The sequence below is a fragment of the Squalius cephalus genome (genome assembly GCF_949319135.1).
Source record: "Squalius cephalus genome assembly, chromosome: 6".
NCBI classification, from domain to species: domain Eukaryota; kingdom Metazoa; phylum Chordata; class Actinopteri; order Cypriniformes; family Leuciscidae; genus Squalius; species Squalius cephalus.
Genome location: NC_137127.1, coordinates 8,135,303 through 8,152,512, shown reverse-complemented (window position 1 = coordinate 8,152,512; position 17,210 = coordinate 8,135,303). Strand labels below are relative to the sequence as shown.

At 40.2% G+C, this 17,210-nt stretch overlaps 1 protein-coding gene and 1 long non-coding RNA gene across 2 annotated transcripts in view; one reads left to right on the top strand and one right to left on the bottom strand.

The window, feature by feature from the left end:
* mctp2a (multiple C2 domains, transmembrane 2a) overlaps nt 1–1,593 on the top strand; it is a 50,127-nt gene extending 48,534 nt beyond the window's left edge. The window contains exon 23 of the mRNA XM_079874765.1: nt 821–1,593. Within this exon, the coding sequence (XP_079730891.1) occupies nt 821–889 (69 nt within the window). The 3' untranslated portion in view covers nt 890–1,593. The remainder of the gene's footprint in view (nt 1–820) is intronic.
* The window catches only part of LOC307160588, a 96,536-nt gene that overhangs the window by 11,678 nt on the left and 67,648 nt on the right, over nt 1–17,210 (bottom strand). The window lies entirely within an intron of this gene.

Below are 17,210 nucleotides of genomic sequence, written 5' to 3'. Positions count from 1 at the left end.
AACTAGTTAAAGTTTTTAACTGAAATGCAGTTGCATCTGGAGTGTAAAACTAAATTTGGTACATCAGCCCATTTATTAGTCATGGGATAAAGTGTCCTTTTCACATGCTGAAACATCACATTATGACATTTTGCGGAAAGAGAAGGGCTGACTTTTCATTCATATAGCAATTTCTTATTAACTGAACACAAGATGTACTTTAACTCCATATCTATTTGAATGCCAGATCTGAATATGTTTAATGGCAGTCTAGAAGTTGTTCGTGGATACGCTGTGAGCTCCAGGAAAAAAATCTTTATTCAGTTTCTCATACCTCAGTGAAACTCTACTTTCATCACGCCGACCTTCACCTCCGACCTGCGTTCACTCCCTGCTTTAAGTAAAGTAAACAGCATGTTCATCTGAAACGAGGGAAGTGTGTGATCATCTGTAACCGCAATGCCCCAGACGGAGCCATACAGGCACTTACTCCTGCCTACAAGCTGCTATAATTAGTCTCCAACAAACTTTTCTCAGGAAGGACACAACTCGCAACTCCTCGGTTTGCGAGGACCTAAGACAGCGGGTCTGCTCAACCAGTATAGTTCCCTTATAGGTGGGGGTGGTATAGTCACCGCTGTGTCGGTACGGAACCCTTGACTTTTCAAATCTTTCCTCCTTGTGATTAATCCCCTCTGCTCCTGTGTTTAAAACATGATTCATTACAGCCGCGCCCGCCTGGCTTTCCCCCTGCACCGGCTCTCCTCAGGGGAGCCATTACCGTGAGCGGGCCTCAGCTCCGATTACCTGCGTCTGACCAAAGAGCTGTTTGTTTTTACAGGTGCAGTACAGCGAACTGAGAGCCGAGCTCGGCAACCAGGGCCCGGTGAAGAAGAAACGCTTGCGCTGAAACCCGATGGACGTGTCGGATGAAAGAGACGGGCGGCGTTTCAGGACACGGTCTGTTTAAGTCATAATGCCCCAGTGCGAGTGGAGGAGGAGGAGGAGCCCCCTTGTGCCAAGCCATCCGCATTGCCACTGAGGTGTATTCATCGACTGTGTTGTACTGTGTGTGTGTGTGCTTATATTTGTATCCGTGTGTGTGTGTGTGTGTGTGTGTGTGTGTGTGTGTGTGTGTGTGTGTGTGTGTGTGTGAGAGAGAGAGAGAGAGAGAGAGAGAGGGGCCCCTGCTGACGGGGTCTTTGGCCCTCGCGAACTCACGGTCACAGTATCTGAGCATATGAAGGTAAAGGCGGGCTTCACCAGCCTCTGCATGTGGTCACGCTGAAATGCAATGAAATATGACACAGCCTATTCATATATTAAAGTCTTTTTAGAGACCACATTCTGGTTCATTTAACAAAGGAAAAATTAGCCACAAAACCTACAGCTCATACGTGCTTCCTGTTGCTTGTGTTTACAGCAGGAAATATTTAAATGAGGGTAAACTATTTATAACTCTTAATACAATGGAAAATACTAAATGTCATTAAACATTTTTATTCATGCAAAAGCAGCCTACTGTTCAAGATGTTTTATTCTGTGATGTTTTTTTTATATTAATCTTCCACGTTTTATACATTTATGCTGCAGATAAAGATGAAATGAAGAAGATAACAAAGTTTGACTTCTTAAATGTGTTTTTCTTCTCTCGCATCTTTAACTCCGCATTATTTGTGAAGGATACACAGCATTATTACCCGGGCCACACTTCAGAAGAGGATGCTGGTCACTGTTGAGGAAAACATCAAAGTCTCAGTGTGTCCAGAGCAGTCAGCTAATGCACTGCTTTTGTAGTTCGCTGACAATAACAAGGTCCAGATGAGAGAGCTCATCTCTCATAAAGAGGGAGGGAGATTGAGAGAGAGGAAGAGAGAGAGTGAGTATATACACTCCATACCCCGCACTTAGCGTCTCCCATTTTCATTAAAATCACCTCCAGTGCCTAATGGCTCTCTACTAGACCCATCACTCTGTAGTGTTAGCACCAGTGATGGGGCTTCAAGTAGAGCAAATGGAGATTTCCTGCCTCATCAACTTATTTATTCATATTACAGACATATTTCAGCCTCTCCGCCATCAGAGAGTCATTTTTATAGAAAGCAACATTTCCAAAGTGGTGCATCTTGAATGTAGGCATTCGGAGTGTTGATTTGAAATAAATATTAACCGATTATTAAGATATTAACCAAGTTAACAGTGAAGGCTGTGTTCATTTTTTTTACAATTTGGTCCTTCGACTGATTTACAGAGAAAAGTTTCTTTCAAAGAAATGTAAAACCGAACAGTACTTCTTCCTCAGAAGGTGTCTGCTCGCTCAATAATTTAGCGAGCGAGGTAAATAACCGAGCGGACGCTTTGTAAAAATAGCCGTAGCCATACAGATGAGCTCTAGACCCCAGCTCAGGGAGTTTGTTCAGACTGATTGGAGTGCCCAGCCTGCCCCCCTCCATCTCTCCCACCCTCCCTTCACTCCTCTGCAGTTTGGTGCTGGTGAAAGGGCATCGGTTGGTGCAGCGTGAAGAGTTTGATTGGCTCTCAGGGACCTGCCGGAGCCTGGGGCTATCTCTTTTGACAGTCTGATAGAGACATCACGGCACTCTCCCAGGAGCTGCCACCGGGGGTCCGATTCAAAGCGAGGGGGAGTGGAGGTGACCCGTGACGCTCTGATGAGAGAAATCCCACACACAAACTCCTGCACCGTCTCCGCTGGGGGGCCACAGAGAAGGGAGAGGATGGAGGGGAGGGCCAGTGTCCCTTAGCTCAGTAAATGAGACCCCATCAGATGTCTGCGTGAGGTGAAACCAATTAAACAATGCTTGCAGGAACGCTCTAGTCGTCGGGTTAGCACCAAAACTTGAAAGCGAGCCTCTAAGTGGATGTGAAGTGTTTGTGCTGGAGGAGAGAAACGGTCTTCAAAAATTCAAGACCGTCTCCAAAACGCAGATGAAATGAGAGGCTGCCGATTGGAATCTCTCATAAAGAGAGCTCGTGTTGACAAGTGTTTTTGGGTAAACTGCCTTGATTAAAATCATGCTTTGATGCATAAGACATTTTAAAAAGTCAAATTGTGGACCTAATAGACAAAAATGAACACACAAAATAGTAGTGCTCCCTCTAACATAAACTGTGAATCACTTTTTCAGTGAACATCACATGTCCTGTGACATGGTGTATAATTAAGAAGATATGGTTAAGCATATTTAGCTGTTTATTGCATTTTACTTTTAAGTGTTTATCAAGTAAATTAAAAAAAAAATCCTGAAAATAAAGATTTATTTACTAATCGGACATTGCCAATTATTAAATGCACTATCCATTAACTAACCATTTACAGTTTTATATACATTTTGGGATCACAAAAATATGGATAGAAACACTAAGATTCAAATAAAATAAAATAAATACTTTTTCTGACAATTTGCCCAGAGAAGTGACTATATTACTCTCTTGAAAACATAAGATATAAATGTTGCTTTATTAATGAAGTGTTTTTACAATATTTACATTTTTCACAAATTGAATACACATTTAGAAACAGAGGTAGTGATCAAAGACAATGGACACACTACTGTATGTAATCTTGTTTCCCCCTCTCCTTTTGTGTTTTCTAATAAACAAAATCATGTTTAAAAATAATCAGTTTGCCTCGGTCTCTTGGGATTGGAACATCAAATCTCTATAGATTACTAAAAAGGCAATATGGTCCCCAAACTCACTAATGAACATCTCATCCACACAGCAGTTAACACTGCTTGCATCATTCTCTCTCTCTCTCTGTTTTCCTTCAATAGTTGTTGTTTTGTTGGGTATGAAGCTGATGTCTTCATCAGGCTGTCAGAAAGGAAGAGCCTGCAGCTGTGGCAGGTCCCCCAGAGCCTGTCGCACTCCTTGTTTCCATGGTAGTCCTTCAGGCAGCACCATGGGCAGACTGTGCGCAAGGACCCCTACAACCTGTTTTTTTTTTTTTTTTCCTTTCCTGATATGCAGCCCCGAAGCGGGCATCAAACTACAATGCCAAATAGTGAGAGTGCTGCGATACATTCTTTGCAGGTGCCGCATTCTCTTTCAGAAGCAATGCCAACCAAGTTTCATTAGAATAAGATGCCCCTGTTCCTCAATGATTGTTACAAGGGTGCTTTCACGGTGAAACGACCCTCCCTCGACGAATCTTTATAAGCTAAAGCTTCTTGTTAATGTAAAGATGTCTCGTTACTTGACTTCTGATTTGTTTTAAGTCAAAATAAAAAGACATCAGAGACTCGTCGTGTTGCTGTGGGGCTCGCCATCGCTGTATTGAGATCGCTGAGGTCAGGCCTCAGCTCCAATAACGTGAACTGGGCTTTCCTGGAATCACTAATGAGATCCAAATGACAAGACTGATGATTGTTTTTACTCTTCTCAGGGTGGGCCGCACCAACTGAGGACCTTAACCTACATGCATAGCCTGTCGAAGAGATTCCCGCCTCTCCTACTTTTGAAGGAAAACCACTGTGGCTCAATCCGCAACTTATGTAGATGAACGAACACTAGCCAACGTGAGAGCAAAAGTTTACAACCAGTAGCGGGTACAAATATTAATTATATTTTAAAGTCATGACTGCAATTGAGCCTGCGGGTGCTCGCCGCTGTTCTGTTGGCATGTTATTTATACAGTGGGCGTATTCCGCTCACTGACACCGAGACGTAATTTCTCACAATACATCAAGTGTGCAGGGGGTAGCCTTTAAGAGCTTAAATTAAGTCGCTGGCCTTTAAAAGCATCTCTCTCAGGGCCCTGTCTGGATTAATAAATTCAACTGATTTGGCTTTAATATTATTCGGAGTGCATTAGAATGTAGCTAACAGCTGGGGTGGTGGCCAGTCTCAGGGGCTGAGATACGGAGTGTGAGTCTGAGGGCAGCGTGGGGTCAAAGGTCTCTCTGTTACAGGTGCGGCCCTGACAGGCTCGGCTCTAGGATCAGAAAGGCCAGGCTTCGATGAAAGGAGGATGAGGAGGGCCGCCGACCGCCTCCGAAACAAAGTCACCCTTTCTGCGACTGCAGCGGACAAGCTCTCAGCTCTGATAACTGGTTGTGTGCAGCTTGTTGACTTTACATCCTTTTCTTTCCCTTTTATCGTCAAAGCGATGAAATGTTAAACAATGTTAATAGAAAAGGACAGCCCTCTTGGTGACGCATTATAACAATAATCAAGAAAAAATGTAGCTTAATAAACATGGGAAATCTCTCTTTTTCCCTTCTAGAGTGAATTGCGTCGCACACCCTCGAGGTTAGACCTTGAGAACAGAGCGCCGAGGAAGTGGAAATTGGTGAAACGATAGAAAGGAAGATATGGAGACGGAAAGAAAGAGAGAAAGACACCTTTGTTAGCTATCTGCTGTCGCCTCAATGGTCTGCGTTTAGCGTGCGCACACCCCGTCAGGCAACAATACACAGAATAATTTAACCGCATATTTCATTTTAATTAACTGTGATATAATGCAATGTGACTCTCAGCCTCCAGAGGAAAGAACACAATATTGGCTTGATGAATCTACTGGAGCCACTCGCAGTTTCTCTTCTCACCTCATGGGATTCAGGTATCATTAGAGATAAGCAGAGATCTGCTTTTTGTCTCACATTTAAAAAAAAAAGGTGCAGACACATGGGTGACTGCAGAAGTGTTCAATATTAATAGCCTTTCATCAAGGACACAATTAGGACACCTCTATTTGACACATTCCATAGGAGTCAGATGAATATGTATATCTGGTGTTCTGGAATGTGCCATTGCACAAAAAGCGACAGGGTGAAATCAGACTTGCACAAAAAGACAATGGCTGATTGTTTGTTTTACAATTCGGTCGGTTTCAAGCCGCGAAGTTGCAGTGCAGCTGCAAAAAGTGACTTTATCGCTTTCAAACTGACAGTGACCTCTAGAGAACTCTATACAAAATAATAATATGATTGCCTGGCTACTACGTTGAGTATTTCATTTAATAACTGACATAAATTATTAATTATACACTGAATGAAACCCAAAAAGATAAACGGCTTAAATCATTTGATTTCAGGTAGATGTATGGAAAATATTAAATATGGTACTTGCGTGCTACTTTTGTGTGCAGTATGAAGCAGGCCTAATGCTATAGTTAAAAAAGGAAAGATAATCTACAAAAAGGGTTAACATTAAAAATGTATGTGCTTTATGTAGCAAATCTCTGAATTAAAAATGTTGTTTTAACTGACTAAATTAACCCGGCGACAAATAAGGCTAAACGAACAAAAGTCATTTTTAATGGATAGTAAAAACAGATTTTTTATGTAACAATTTTAGGTTACCCCCTTTTTAGTGTAGAATATACTCATTTCTAAATATACAACTGAAGGCATGTTGCATGCAAAGCGTATTCTCTAATAGTGTACTTCTGGATTCTTTAGCCTTTTTTTTCTTTGAAAACAATCATAAAAACATGCATTCCCTCTTACCAATTACTGTACGGTTTGGTCTCATTTCCGGTCTCATCTCTGCTAAAAATATATATATATATATATATATATATTGTTACATTTGTCTTTCCTTACAGTGTAAAAATGTCTGTTTTACACCAAAAATCAACTAAGAGTTATTGAAATTGGCCTACATATCAATTAAAATTGTAGACTGAGGTGTACAAAGGTCTCTGCCCACTGCCACTGATAGCACAGTCAATCTCCAGGCATGCTTTGCCTCCTCTTTCATTAGCAAGGCCTGCTAATTACAGCCATATGAACTATCCTCCAGATCTAAAGCGTGGCACTGCACACATCGTAATTGAGCACACCATTGATATATATATAAAAAAAGGGATTTAACTTCATTTAAAGCTCCTGACTCAGATTAATTAGATGTGGTCCTGCATTGGAACCACTTTGCTCTGTGATCATGGTTTAAAGGGTCCAGTTGTGGAGATATTGAAATGATGTTTGTTTTGCTCATGAGTCTACGATGTCAGCCACCAGGGCCCAATTAGCCAGCAAGCAGAAGCCTCTGTTAGTTTCTCCTCTTTAGCTTTGACAAGCAGTGGAGGTCCGTGTGGTTATATTTCTCTTCTTACCCCGATGCTGCAACCACACTGTGCTCCCTTACACTGTTCAGGCATGTGGTGACAGTAACGTGTAGTCAAATGATAATTCCTGGATTACAAACATATCTGTCCCTCTTCAGTTCAGAACTGCAGTGAAAAAAGAAAAAAAAGTATTATCTGTCTATTGCAATAACATGGCATTTTCCATGGCTTGTTGCATAAAAAAAAATATTTGGATTTAAATGATAAAAACATAGGTGAATATGAAATTGGAATCGGAATTAATTTAATTTGTAAAAAATAAATATTTATATATAAGATGCCTGGAGTGTTCCAATTTTTGTGGATATTTTGATATTTATTCAATAAAAGGTTTTGTATGCCAAACTGGTAGTTGATGTAAATCAAAAAGTAAGATGATTTAGTGCTTGAAGGTTTCTCATAAAACATCCAAATCATCATCATCATCTTCCTTCCTTTGCGGCTGGAATACACTTTTGGTTCTTCGAGACAAATGATTTAAAGCAAACTTTGAAGAGACTGATCATTGTCCAGGTTGTCGCTCAGCGAGTACTGCATGTCGGTATGTACTTTCCATGATTTGTCATATTCTGAATGTCTACCAAGTGTATCATCTGACAACAAAGACTTTTTTTATTATAGGGATAATCCATCCATCCTACTCATCCTTACTCACGTAATTTCCAATCTGTATGACTTTCTTTCTTTCTTGCATGGAACATAAAATGAGTTATTTAGCTTTAGTTATTTTGAGTTTCCGTGCTGCTCTTCTACACTGAAAGTGAATGGTGACCACAGCTTTCCCAGGTTTCCACAGACTTTCATTGTATGGACAAAAGGAAGCTTGAACATTCTCCTTTTGTGTTCTGTTCAAGAACAGTTTTGTACTGCAACAACAACACAAGGGTGAGTAAATAATGACTTTTTTAAATATATATATATATATATTTGAGTGACTATGTCTTTAAGGACTTTGACAGACAGAAGTATGCGAACGAGTGTCGGAGAAATACGGGGTGGATGATGGCAGGAGGAGGAGGAGGAGTCTAGGCGTGAGACAGACAGGGGAAACAAAGCCATCATCTCCCTGTGCTTGCCCTTCTCTCCCCTCTCCTCCACTGCACCAATTACTGCCTCCCCTGCTCACCCATCAGTATGCAGCAGGGCTCACTCTCAGCACCACTCGCCCCGGGCCATTGAATACGTTACCTCTGCTGTGGGGTGAGGGGCTCGAGGGCAGTGCGCCCCGTAACCCCGTGGATAATTTGGGATTCCTGCTCCCCACTGACGAGGAGAGAAGTTGTGGTAAAGAGAAAACAAATAAAGGAATAAGGTCTGCGCATACACCTACCCAGAGATCTACTGATTTATTGATTCCTTCATTCTTTCATTTGATTTGTGTGAAATTGTAATTAAGCTAGCTATTTATGAGCTCTCCATGGCAAGACTCTGGCTAACACTATATTGGTACCCACAGGTAGAGCCATTAGCAATACATAATTAACTCTTATTTGTTCTCTATGGAATAATAGCAGGAAAGTACTTGGTCCAGGCTTATGCCTGCTACAGACTGTGCGATTTTGGCAATCTTATAAGATCATCACAAATCACACTGTACGACGTGATTAAACTTGGGTACGACATGCATGTAGACTGTACTATGATGACACTTATTGAATCGTAGGCTACGACGCTTGTTAGTATAGATGAATAAAACGTCATCAGCATGCGCTAGTGGTAAACAAATAGAGCAAGATGAATCGCACTTGGGCAGTTGTGGTTTTTGTGTGCGCTGAAAAAAGAGGAAACGAAAGAGGAGATATGGAGGTGGTCGTGGCTAGGGAAAAGAGGCCATCTTGGCATGCCATTTTTGCAAACTGAGGTAAGTAGGTTTAAGTTTTAACGCCATGTCGCGTTGATCAATACGGCATTTCATGATGCATTTTTATTGGCTGTCAGTAAACGTATAGGTCGTAGCAGCAAACACACTGTGAGCCGATCATGCTAAATTTCTGACACTGTTAGACAATTATCTCAGGCTATCTTTGGTCGCAAGACTGTGACGTTGGCCTTCTTTGAACCTCTCTCACTGTATGATGTAAGACCACTGTTTAGACCACAGAAACCGTGATTGGTCATCTTTCTTAAAATTGTACATTGTGTATTAATTGGGCATTATGATGATCCAGAAATGTTAATGACTTGAATTAATTACTGATGCGTTTGAAGCTTTTGGTTTGATTGACAGTGATGTGGAAGACAAAAACGATCTCAAACTGAAAAGTTTAGTCTTTATAAATAACATAAACCACAGTATTATACAGTAGAATGGAAAATTTTATATGTTATGCTTCATTTGGAATTAGCGGGGATACTACTCCTCAACTTTTAACGGAAAGGATTAAGGCCCGTTCACACCAAGAATGAATGAGAAACATCACTGAGGAATGATAAACACGTATAAGCACATACTTATAGTAAACAGAACATTATAATGCGCTGGTGTGAATGCTATTATAGTTATCTATAGTTATTTCTAGTGTGAACAGGCCTTTAGTATATCAGATAGTTAGATAGTAAAATTAAAGCTACTCATTGAGGCTAATCACATAATTTGGGTTGAAATATTTTTATAGGCTAATCTTGCCTGTATATTAACTTAATGCTTACACTGTACAAATCAGAACAGCAAGAATGAAAAAATAAACGTTTCAAAGATATAATCCCCTGCACTGTTTAGTTTGTTTAGTGCAAAAACTTTTTAATCGAATGCCGTGTCCAGTTTGTTTAGGACATGGTGTGACGCAAGAGACATGACAGTAGTGCTAGTTTCACTTATGGCAATGGTGAATATCAGAAAATAGAGTGCAACAGGTTAAAGTAAAGGCTCTTATTTATTTTTTCTCCACAGGGAAACTGATTTTGATCGATAACTTATAAACCTTTAAAGACAGATCTACTGTGAGCTATGAGGTAGTTAATCCATGGTATTTCCTTCTGTTGAAGCTGTCAGCCTGCATTATTTCAGCTTATTTTTAAAATCATCATGCTTAACAGCGGAATTCCTGGTGAAAAACGACATTACCCATGATTTAAAAAAAGCAGCATGTGCCAAAATAGCTCTGCCCACTTCCATGAAGCACTGGGAATGACATAATCAAATCAATCGCTCTACGCCAACATTTAAAATACTTAAAAGCTTGTATATATGCATATTTTGCAATAAACTTAATAAAATATATTATTTAAATAATCAACATTTGTAAATGAGTAGTTTTATATTTCTCCATTATTTTTAATTCAATTATGCTGTTTGCACTAAAGCCATTAAGTACACAGTCTTGTACATTTGTCTTTTTGTCTGATTTTCAAATACTTTTTTGCTTCAAATCTTCAAATCAAAGACTTTTTTTAAATCCCTATGGGAAAAAGAAGAATGTAAAAAATACTTCCGGAACCAGCGGCACTGAAAAAGAGGACGGGCACTGTTGCACTCTATATCTGACGGCTTAAACTGCAACTGACCAATCAGAATCAAGTCGCACAATGAATTTTAAAGTACTGAGGGTTTGCTAATATAGGCCTACAAAGTGGATCTACACGCAAATATGTAGTCAGATGTTTATTCAACTACTGTTATACAATGCAGATCCGTTATTTATTTTCATGTATATTCTGTGTATGCACTGCACTTGTCCACTAACAATCATTAAAAGTGTATTATAACCAGCATGTGGCTACCAAAATTTTAGATTCTGTTCAGCATAGAAAATTCCTGGAAGACAAATTAGATGAAAAACCATAAAAAGGGAAGCTGTTTGTTGAAGCTGCTTTGCATAGCCTCTATATGTAAGTTTGACTCCTACACACTGGCCTTCAAGCCTAGCCAGGGCTCTTCCCACTCGCCAGCCAACAGATGCATGGGAATAAATGCCGCCCCACAGAGCTACTCTTGTCATGTTGGAATAAACGGTGCAATGAAATCCTGCAAAATGGGAAAAGCGATCCAGGGAAACTTTCCACTTCATTGTGCTGCCTAACTAAGTTAGCAGGCGAACGAGCAAAGAGGAGAACGAAAGGGGAAAAATGCTAGAAGCGCTTATCATCAGACAAAGCTCACATTGCACCCAAAACATTTTAGAACCGAGAGGCTGACATAAATGCCTTTTTAATATGCCTCTTTTTCTCCCCCAAAAAACAGTTGGAATAATTGATTATTGCGTTAGTTAATGTAGCGATGAATCAATTATCAAATGTGTCAGTCCTAACTGGGGAAACAAGGGAGGACAAGAAGATGGTAGACAGTGAATATTATAGAGCCACGGGGAATTATGGGACTATTCAGAACGCTGTATTCATTGGCTGCTGGAAGAATTGTTTCTCTCTGCGCTGCTGTGGTCTGAGTTGAGAAAGGGCGAGCCGAGGACATTAAATCAACCGGCCAAGAAATCTCACGCCATGATAGTTTCAAATAACTCTGGAACAATTAATTGATGAGGTAAAGTGAGATGAGGTAATCCACTTTGAATAATTGAGCAGCCAGCATGATATGTTTCATAAAGGCAGAACAACACTGGTTAAAACAAACACAATCATGAAATGCAGCTTCTCTAATTCATCTTTCAAACGCTCTAAATAGAAAAGTATAATAAAATGGTACGCTTTATGCCAGGTGCATACAATATAGTATAAACTGCTTGACACAGCTAATAAATCAAGCAATAATCTAAAAAACGGACCATTAGCATTTTTAATTACTCCTATGCATAATAATCAGAACGAAATGTTGGATATCAGGCAACATTACTCATTTTTACAATTTTAAATTTGCAGTTTAATATTAACATTTCAATATTTAACTTAAATGTGTAGAAAAAGTGTGCCAATAAAATTCAAATCTGCAATGCTCTGGCTGGTTGGGCTCTTCAAGACAGATGATTTAAAGCAAAGCAAAAGCTTTGACATTGATCATTTTCCAGGTTGTCTCTCAGTGAGTCATAGAGCAGCATGACGGTAGGTAGTGTAAACACTATGAGTCTGTGGTTAGACGTGTAGGGGAAGCTCTCTCCAGCAGAGGGGCACCTGCTTCTCAAAGCCCAGCCGCTTAATCACTTTCATCTGGGCCCCCTGCTGCCTCGCTAACCTGGTCTTACTTTAGAAAGCAGATCTGTCTTTCACATCCTCACACACGCCTCCCCTTCTTCTGCTTTCAGCCTCGGTTGTTTTACCTTTCTAATTCGGCCCAGATGTGAGGGCCCGCTCGCCGCCCGTTCTTCTCCCTCTCCCTCTCTCGCCCACCTGCTCGCTGACCTGCGGACCCCACACCCAGACTCTCATTTGATTTCCCTTCTCTGCAGTGAAAGGGCTGTTCTGTAGCTCATCGCAGCGCCTCTTTTTGCTTCGCCCCGTACAGTGTCGGTGCGGAGAAGCGCTGGCAGACCCCCGTCTCAGTCGCAAGCCTTCATGGCTTTTGTTACTCCTTCAACGACTCAATCAGAAGCTCCATGCCTGTGGCCTCTGAATAACCCACCTCCCATGTAGATGGCTCTAGACCAAGGACTCATAAGGCAGTCTTTGAGGACACACACACACACACACACAATAGCAATGGTGTTATTTTTGACTATAAAGATGTAGAACTATTTCAATATAAAAAAAAGCACTCATACTCGGAGGAAATTACAATATTGGCCAATTACCATCTGAAGAAATTTCATTATAGGAAAGAAAGGGCTGGTTTGTGGAATCATCTTGGATTTAATTGGATCAGTCCAGTTGGACATCCCGACTTGATGGACAGCCCAGATCTCTCTAGACCAGCGCAAGTCTGCGTCTGCCTCTGTTGGACAGGCCCCAGTAAATAATCTCTCACTGCTAAATGCTCACTGTTAATTGTGTTTCCTTTTTTCCCAGATAATTACGACAACACCTCTGCGCCTCAGCTTGAAGGACGCACTCCGCCAGGGCCTAAGCAGGTGCCTCTTACTGACTGACAAGAGCTGTCAATCACCCGTAAAGAGCTCTCCACTTTCCTTCAGCTGTATGCTGCCATATTCCCTTTTGTCAGTTTATACCAAACACGAAATGAAAAAGCCAGGGCTTAACCAGGTAGCAAACAGGCCCCAGACTGTCAAAGGGAATTAGAGCGAGCATGTCTGCTTCTCTCCACTCTATCTATGAGGCACTCGCAGTGCTATTCCTCGCATATGATAAGGGCTTTTACTTATGGGACCTGCCGTGATTAAGAGTCCCTGGGTAATAGAGCCTTGCTGCCGCTGCCGCTGTTACAACAGTCGATAAAATTACCAACATCTTTTCAGTTACAGAGCGCTTTTTCTTATCCAAGAAGGATAACCATGTATTTAAAGGGATAGCTCACCCAAAAAATTCTGAAATTCTGTCATTTACTCACTCTCAAACCTGTATGACTTTCCTACTTCTGTTTGCACACAAAAGAAAAGAACTTTGTGTTATGTGTTTTTCATCTATGCAATGAAAGCCAATGTTGTTTGGAACCCAGCAGTCTTAAAATAAAGTATAAAGAAATAGTCATACAGGTTTGCAAATGACATGAGGGTGAGTAAATTAATATTCATTTTTGTGAGAAATAACCATACTGTAACATGGTCAAAAACATCCAACGTAAGTCCCAGAACTCTCCAGTGTGCCTTTTAAAGGAATGGGATTGTTTATAGCAAAATGTCCATACTAGCCTTTTCAATTCAAGTGAATAGTGACAACTGTCAAATTTTCCATGGGAGAATTTACTCAAATTTTATCTCCACACAGAGCTGTCACATCACTTCAGAAAGACGTGGAATATAGTGAACAAGTCATTCGGCTTGACAGCTCCTGGTCCCCATCAACTTTTATTATATGCAGTAGATCAGTTCAGACTTTTTCCTGAACAAGAAGGCGAGTAAATAATGACAGAATTTTAATTCATAAATCACTTGTTCCTCTAATCGACCAAGTCATATTTGCCATTTCAGAACACAAACACTGGTCAGAGGGAAGCAAGCAGTACAGTTAATAATAATAATAATAAAGCATCTCTCATTTGCTCACTCTCCACATTTGCATGGCCACAATTAAGAATGCTAATAGAACAATCCAGAGCCGCCTCTAAGGAGGATGGAAAGAGGCAGTCCTATTGTTATTCTTATACCTGACCTGGAGGGCGCTGTCACACTGTGCTGAAACAGCCGGCCTCTCAGGAGAGCATAATAAACTAACCGAATCAAAGATGGGCACGCTGGTGTGGCCTGGCACTCCTAACACCGGTCCTTGATCAGTTAGACGAGCCGGAGAGATGGAGAGCCGGCGGCCATTCGTGCAGAAGTGGCTGAGGCTGAGCGGGAAAGCAGGTCAGAGAGTCAGGGTCGCTAAGCACCAGTGTGTTATAGAGCGTCTCTGACAGGACAGGGCCAGCAACAGGGAACGGAGTGAGGTTTAGGGGATGGGAGGCCAAGAGCACCACTACAGTTTTTTATTTAGTACTGGACGAGGGTTACGGGTGTAACATGTTATAGTGTGTGTTCGGAATATGGGCTTGAATGCAATTCAGTGAATCTTACAGTATAGTCAAAAAAACATGAAATACATATATATATATATACACAGTATGCGGTGAAAATCAAACAGATGTCACAATATGTTTCATCATTTGCCATGCCATCTTTTAGCCTGAAATAAACAAGCTAACTTTTTTTAAAATTAATTAATTACTAGTAATTTAGCTCATAACATTGTGAAGTACAATTAGAAACACTTGAGCATTTCCGGCCCGTATGTGCACCATATGTGCAGCTCCCAGTAAATCATATAAAATTTGCTTCTATTTAAGTGGTCAGCTCTTTAGATCCGGGACCTCATCAGTGAGATGTGTCCTGGTATCGATAACCCATTAATTCAACTTTCGCGAGACATTTTCCATTGAGAAGCCGTTTTTGACACACATCACAATGCTGGAGAGATTCCGAACTCTCTCTGCAACCTAGCAACCCGTCACACATAGACAGGATCTAGACAGGCACTTTAGGGGAATTCAATTCACTTGTCCTCAGTGAATAAGATTGAATCACTTAGACATCTGAGGTGATTTAATAGTGTTAACATACGTAGCGCCTCAGCACAATGACACAAGGAAAAAAGGGGCTCTTAGGATTATTACATTCACTGAAAAATAAGTCACTTTCCTGGGTTCGCAAATATCATTTTTCTTCAAGATATTTCCCGGATAATAGCAGATAACTTGAGAAATTTCCATATTATTCATGTCAAAGTGGTCCTATTGGACATATAATGCATGTTAAGCAAAGCACATACTGTACAGCAAATGTACTTGCACCTGTTACCAAATCATATATGGAAGAATATCAAAGAATATGGAAGCACGTCAAGCAGAGATTGAGTATTGACTTTCTATACGGAGTGCAATTCTGAATACACAATGTATTCAGTACACCCAGCAAATGTTTCTTGTGATGCCTAGTTTTACCCATCAAGTACAACACACACACGCACACATTAATATAAAAAAGTATTCAAAACAAACAAACAAAAATAATAATAACCTAGTGTACTTTCTTGGAATATATTTCCAATACTCCACCAGATTGCAATTGCCTTTTTAGATGTTATGCAGAACAGTGGAAAAACAAAAACTAATATTTTTTCAAATGAAGCCCTCAAAAGTTTGACAGTTCCTTAAACACCTGGAAAGCGGGACAGCAGCCGCAGGACGTCTGTAAAACAGACGAATGAATAAACAAATGATGGAGAAACAGCGGCAGAGATGAGAGGATGTGAAGAGCGTAGGTGGCCTGGCCAAGACTTCCTCACAGTCACTCTTCTGACCGTGGGAGGATAAAAATCTGGAAACATACTTTGGCTTTTTTTTCTATTTTATCATCATCTCTCTCGCTCAGTCTCTCTCTTGTTCTTGCTCTCTCTCTCTCTTTTTTTTTTTTTACTGCTCATGCCATTATAGGCCTGACCACAGACATATTCTTGGAAGATAAATGAAGTCTCAATAACTGCACCCTTCTGCAGCTGCTCTCCTCTTATGATATCCTTTATTTTAGAGATAAGGAGAGGCTCATCTCAAATGAATGATGTATAGAATTGACAAAAAGTTTATTATTTTTTACTATTACTATTTTAATGCTTGCACAAGAATGCAATGGGAAAAAAAACCTTAAAAATTTGCTTGTTTTGTGGATATAATTTCATATTTATGAAGCATTTATTTCTGTAAGTAAATGCAATGATTTGCACCCTGTTGGGACTGGCGTTTTTATTTTTGTGCCCATAGGTGGCAGTATGCCACCACAAAAAGAGCTGCAAGCACATCTCTGCGCCACATGGCAGAAGCAAAGTCTGAGCCTCCTTCACAGATTTAATTAGACAGAAACAGATACGTACATGTTCAGTCTTCAGCTGCCATTCCTCATTATTTTTTCATCGTCTGTTAAGAGGAGAAAAAAAAAGGCTAATCCTCTTTTGGTAACTTTTACAGCAATCATAAAAATGAAGTTGAGCTTTTCAGTACGGAAAGTCAAGTGTTAAAATTTTTTGCTTCACACCTCTGAATGATCGAGATGATTGTGGTCAAAAATGGCAAGTTAAAGCAAAAGACTGTAATAAAATTATTAATCTTTTTTTCTTTTGAAAATGATTTAAAATAAGTGTATTCAGCTACCACAGGCCAAGAAACCCATATAAAATGAAGCTAACAGTATGAAAAACCATACATAGACGATTGATAAAAAATAACATTTTAAACGCTTAAAACTGTCTAAAGTAATTACTTGCTGTAACATTGGGATTATTTGCCGGTTACATTGCTTAAAAGGGAATTCTGGATTGGTTTTAAATAATGGATTATTAGTTTTCACAGGACACAACACAGCAAGCAAATGGCTAGATTTTCAACAGCAAGTAATTTGATATCCACATATGCCTTTTTGAGTGGAAGGAACTAAAAGTAAAAAAAAAAGGTATCAGAAAGAAAAGAACTCAGTGTAATATCCCACACACCATGATACAAATCGTACGGCAAAAGCTTTTAAATGAAAACGGCCTGGTTAATGAACCCAGACAACCTCCAGCACACATATGAATGGTTTTGCAAAGAAGTGTACCAAAAATAGTCCACCTG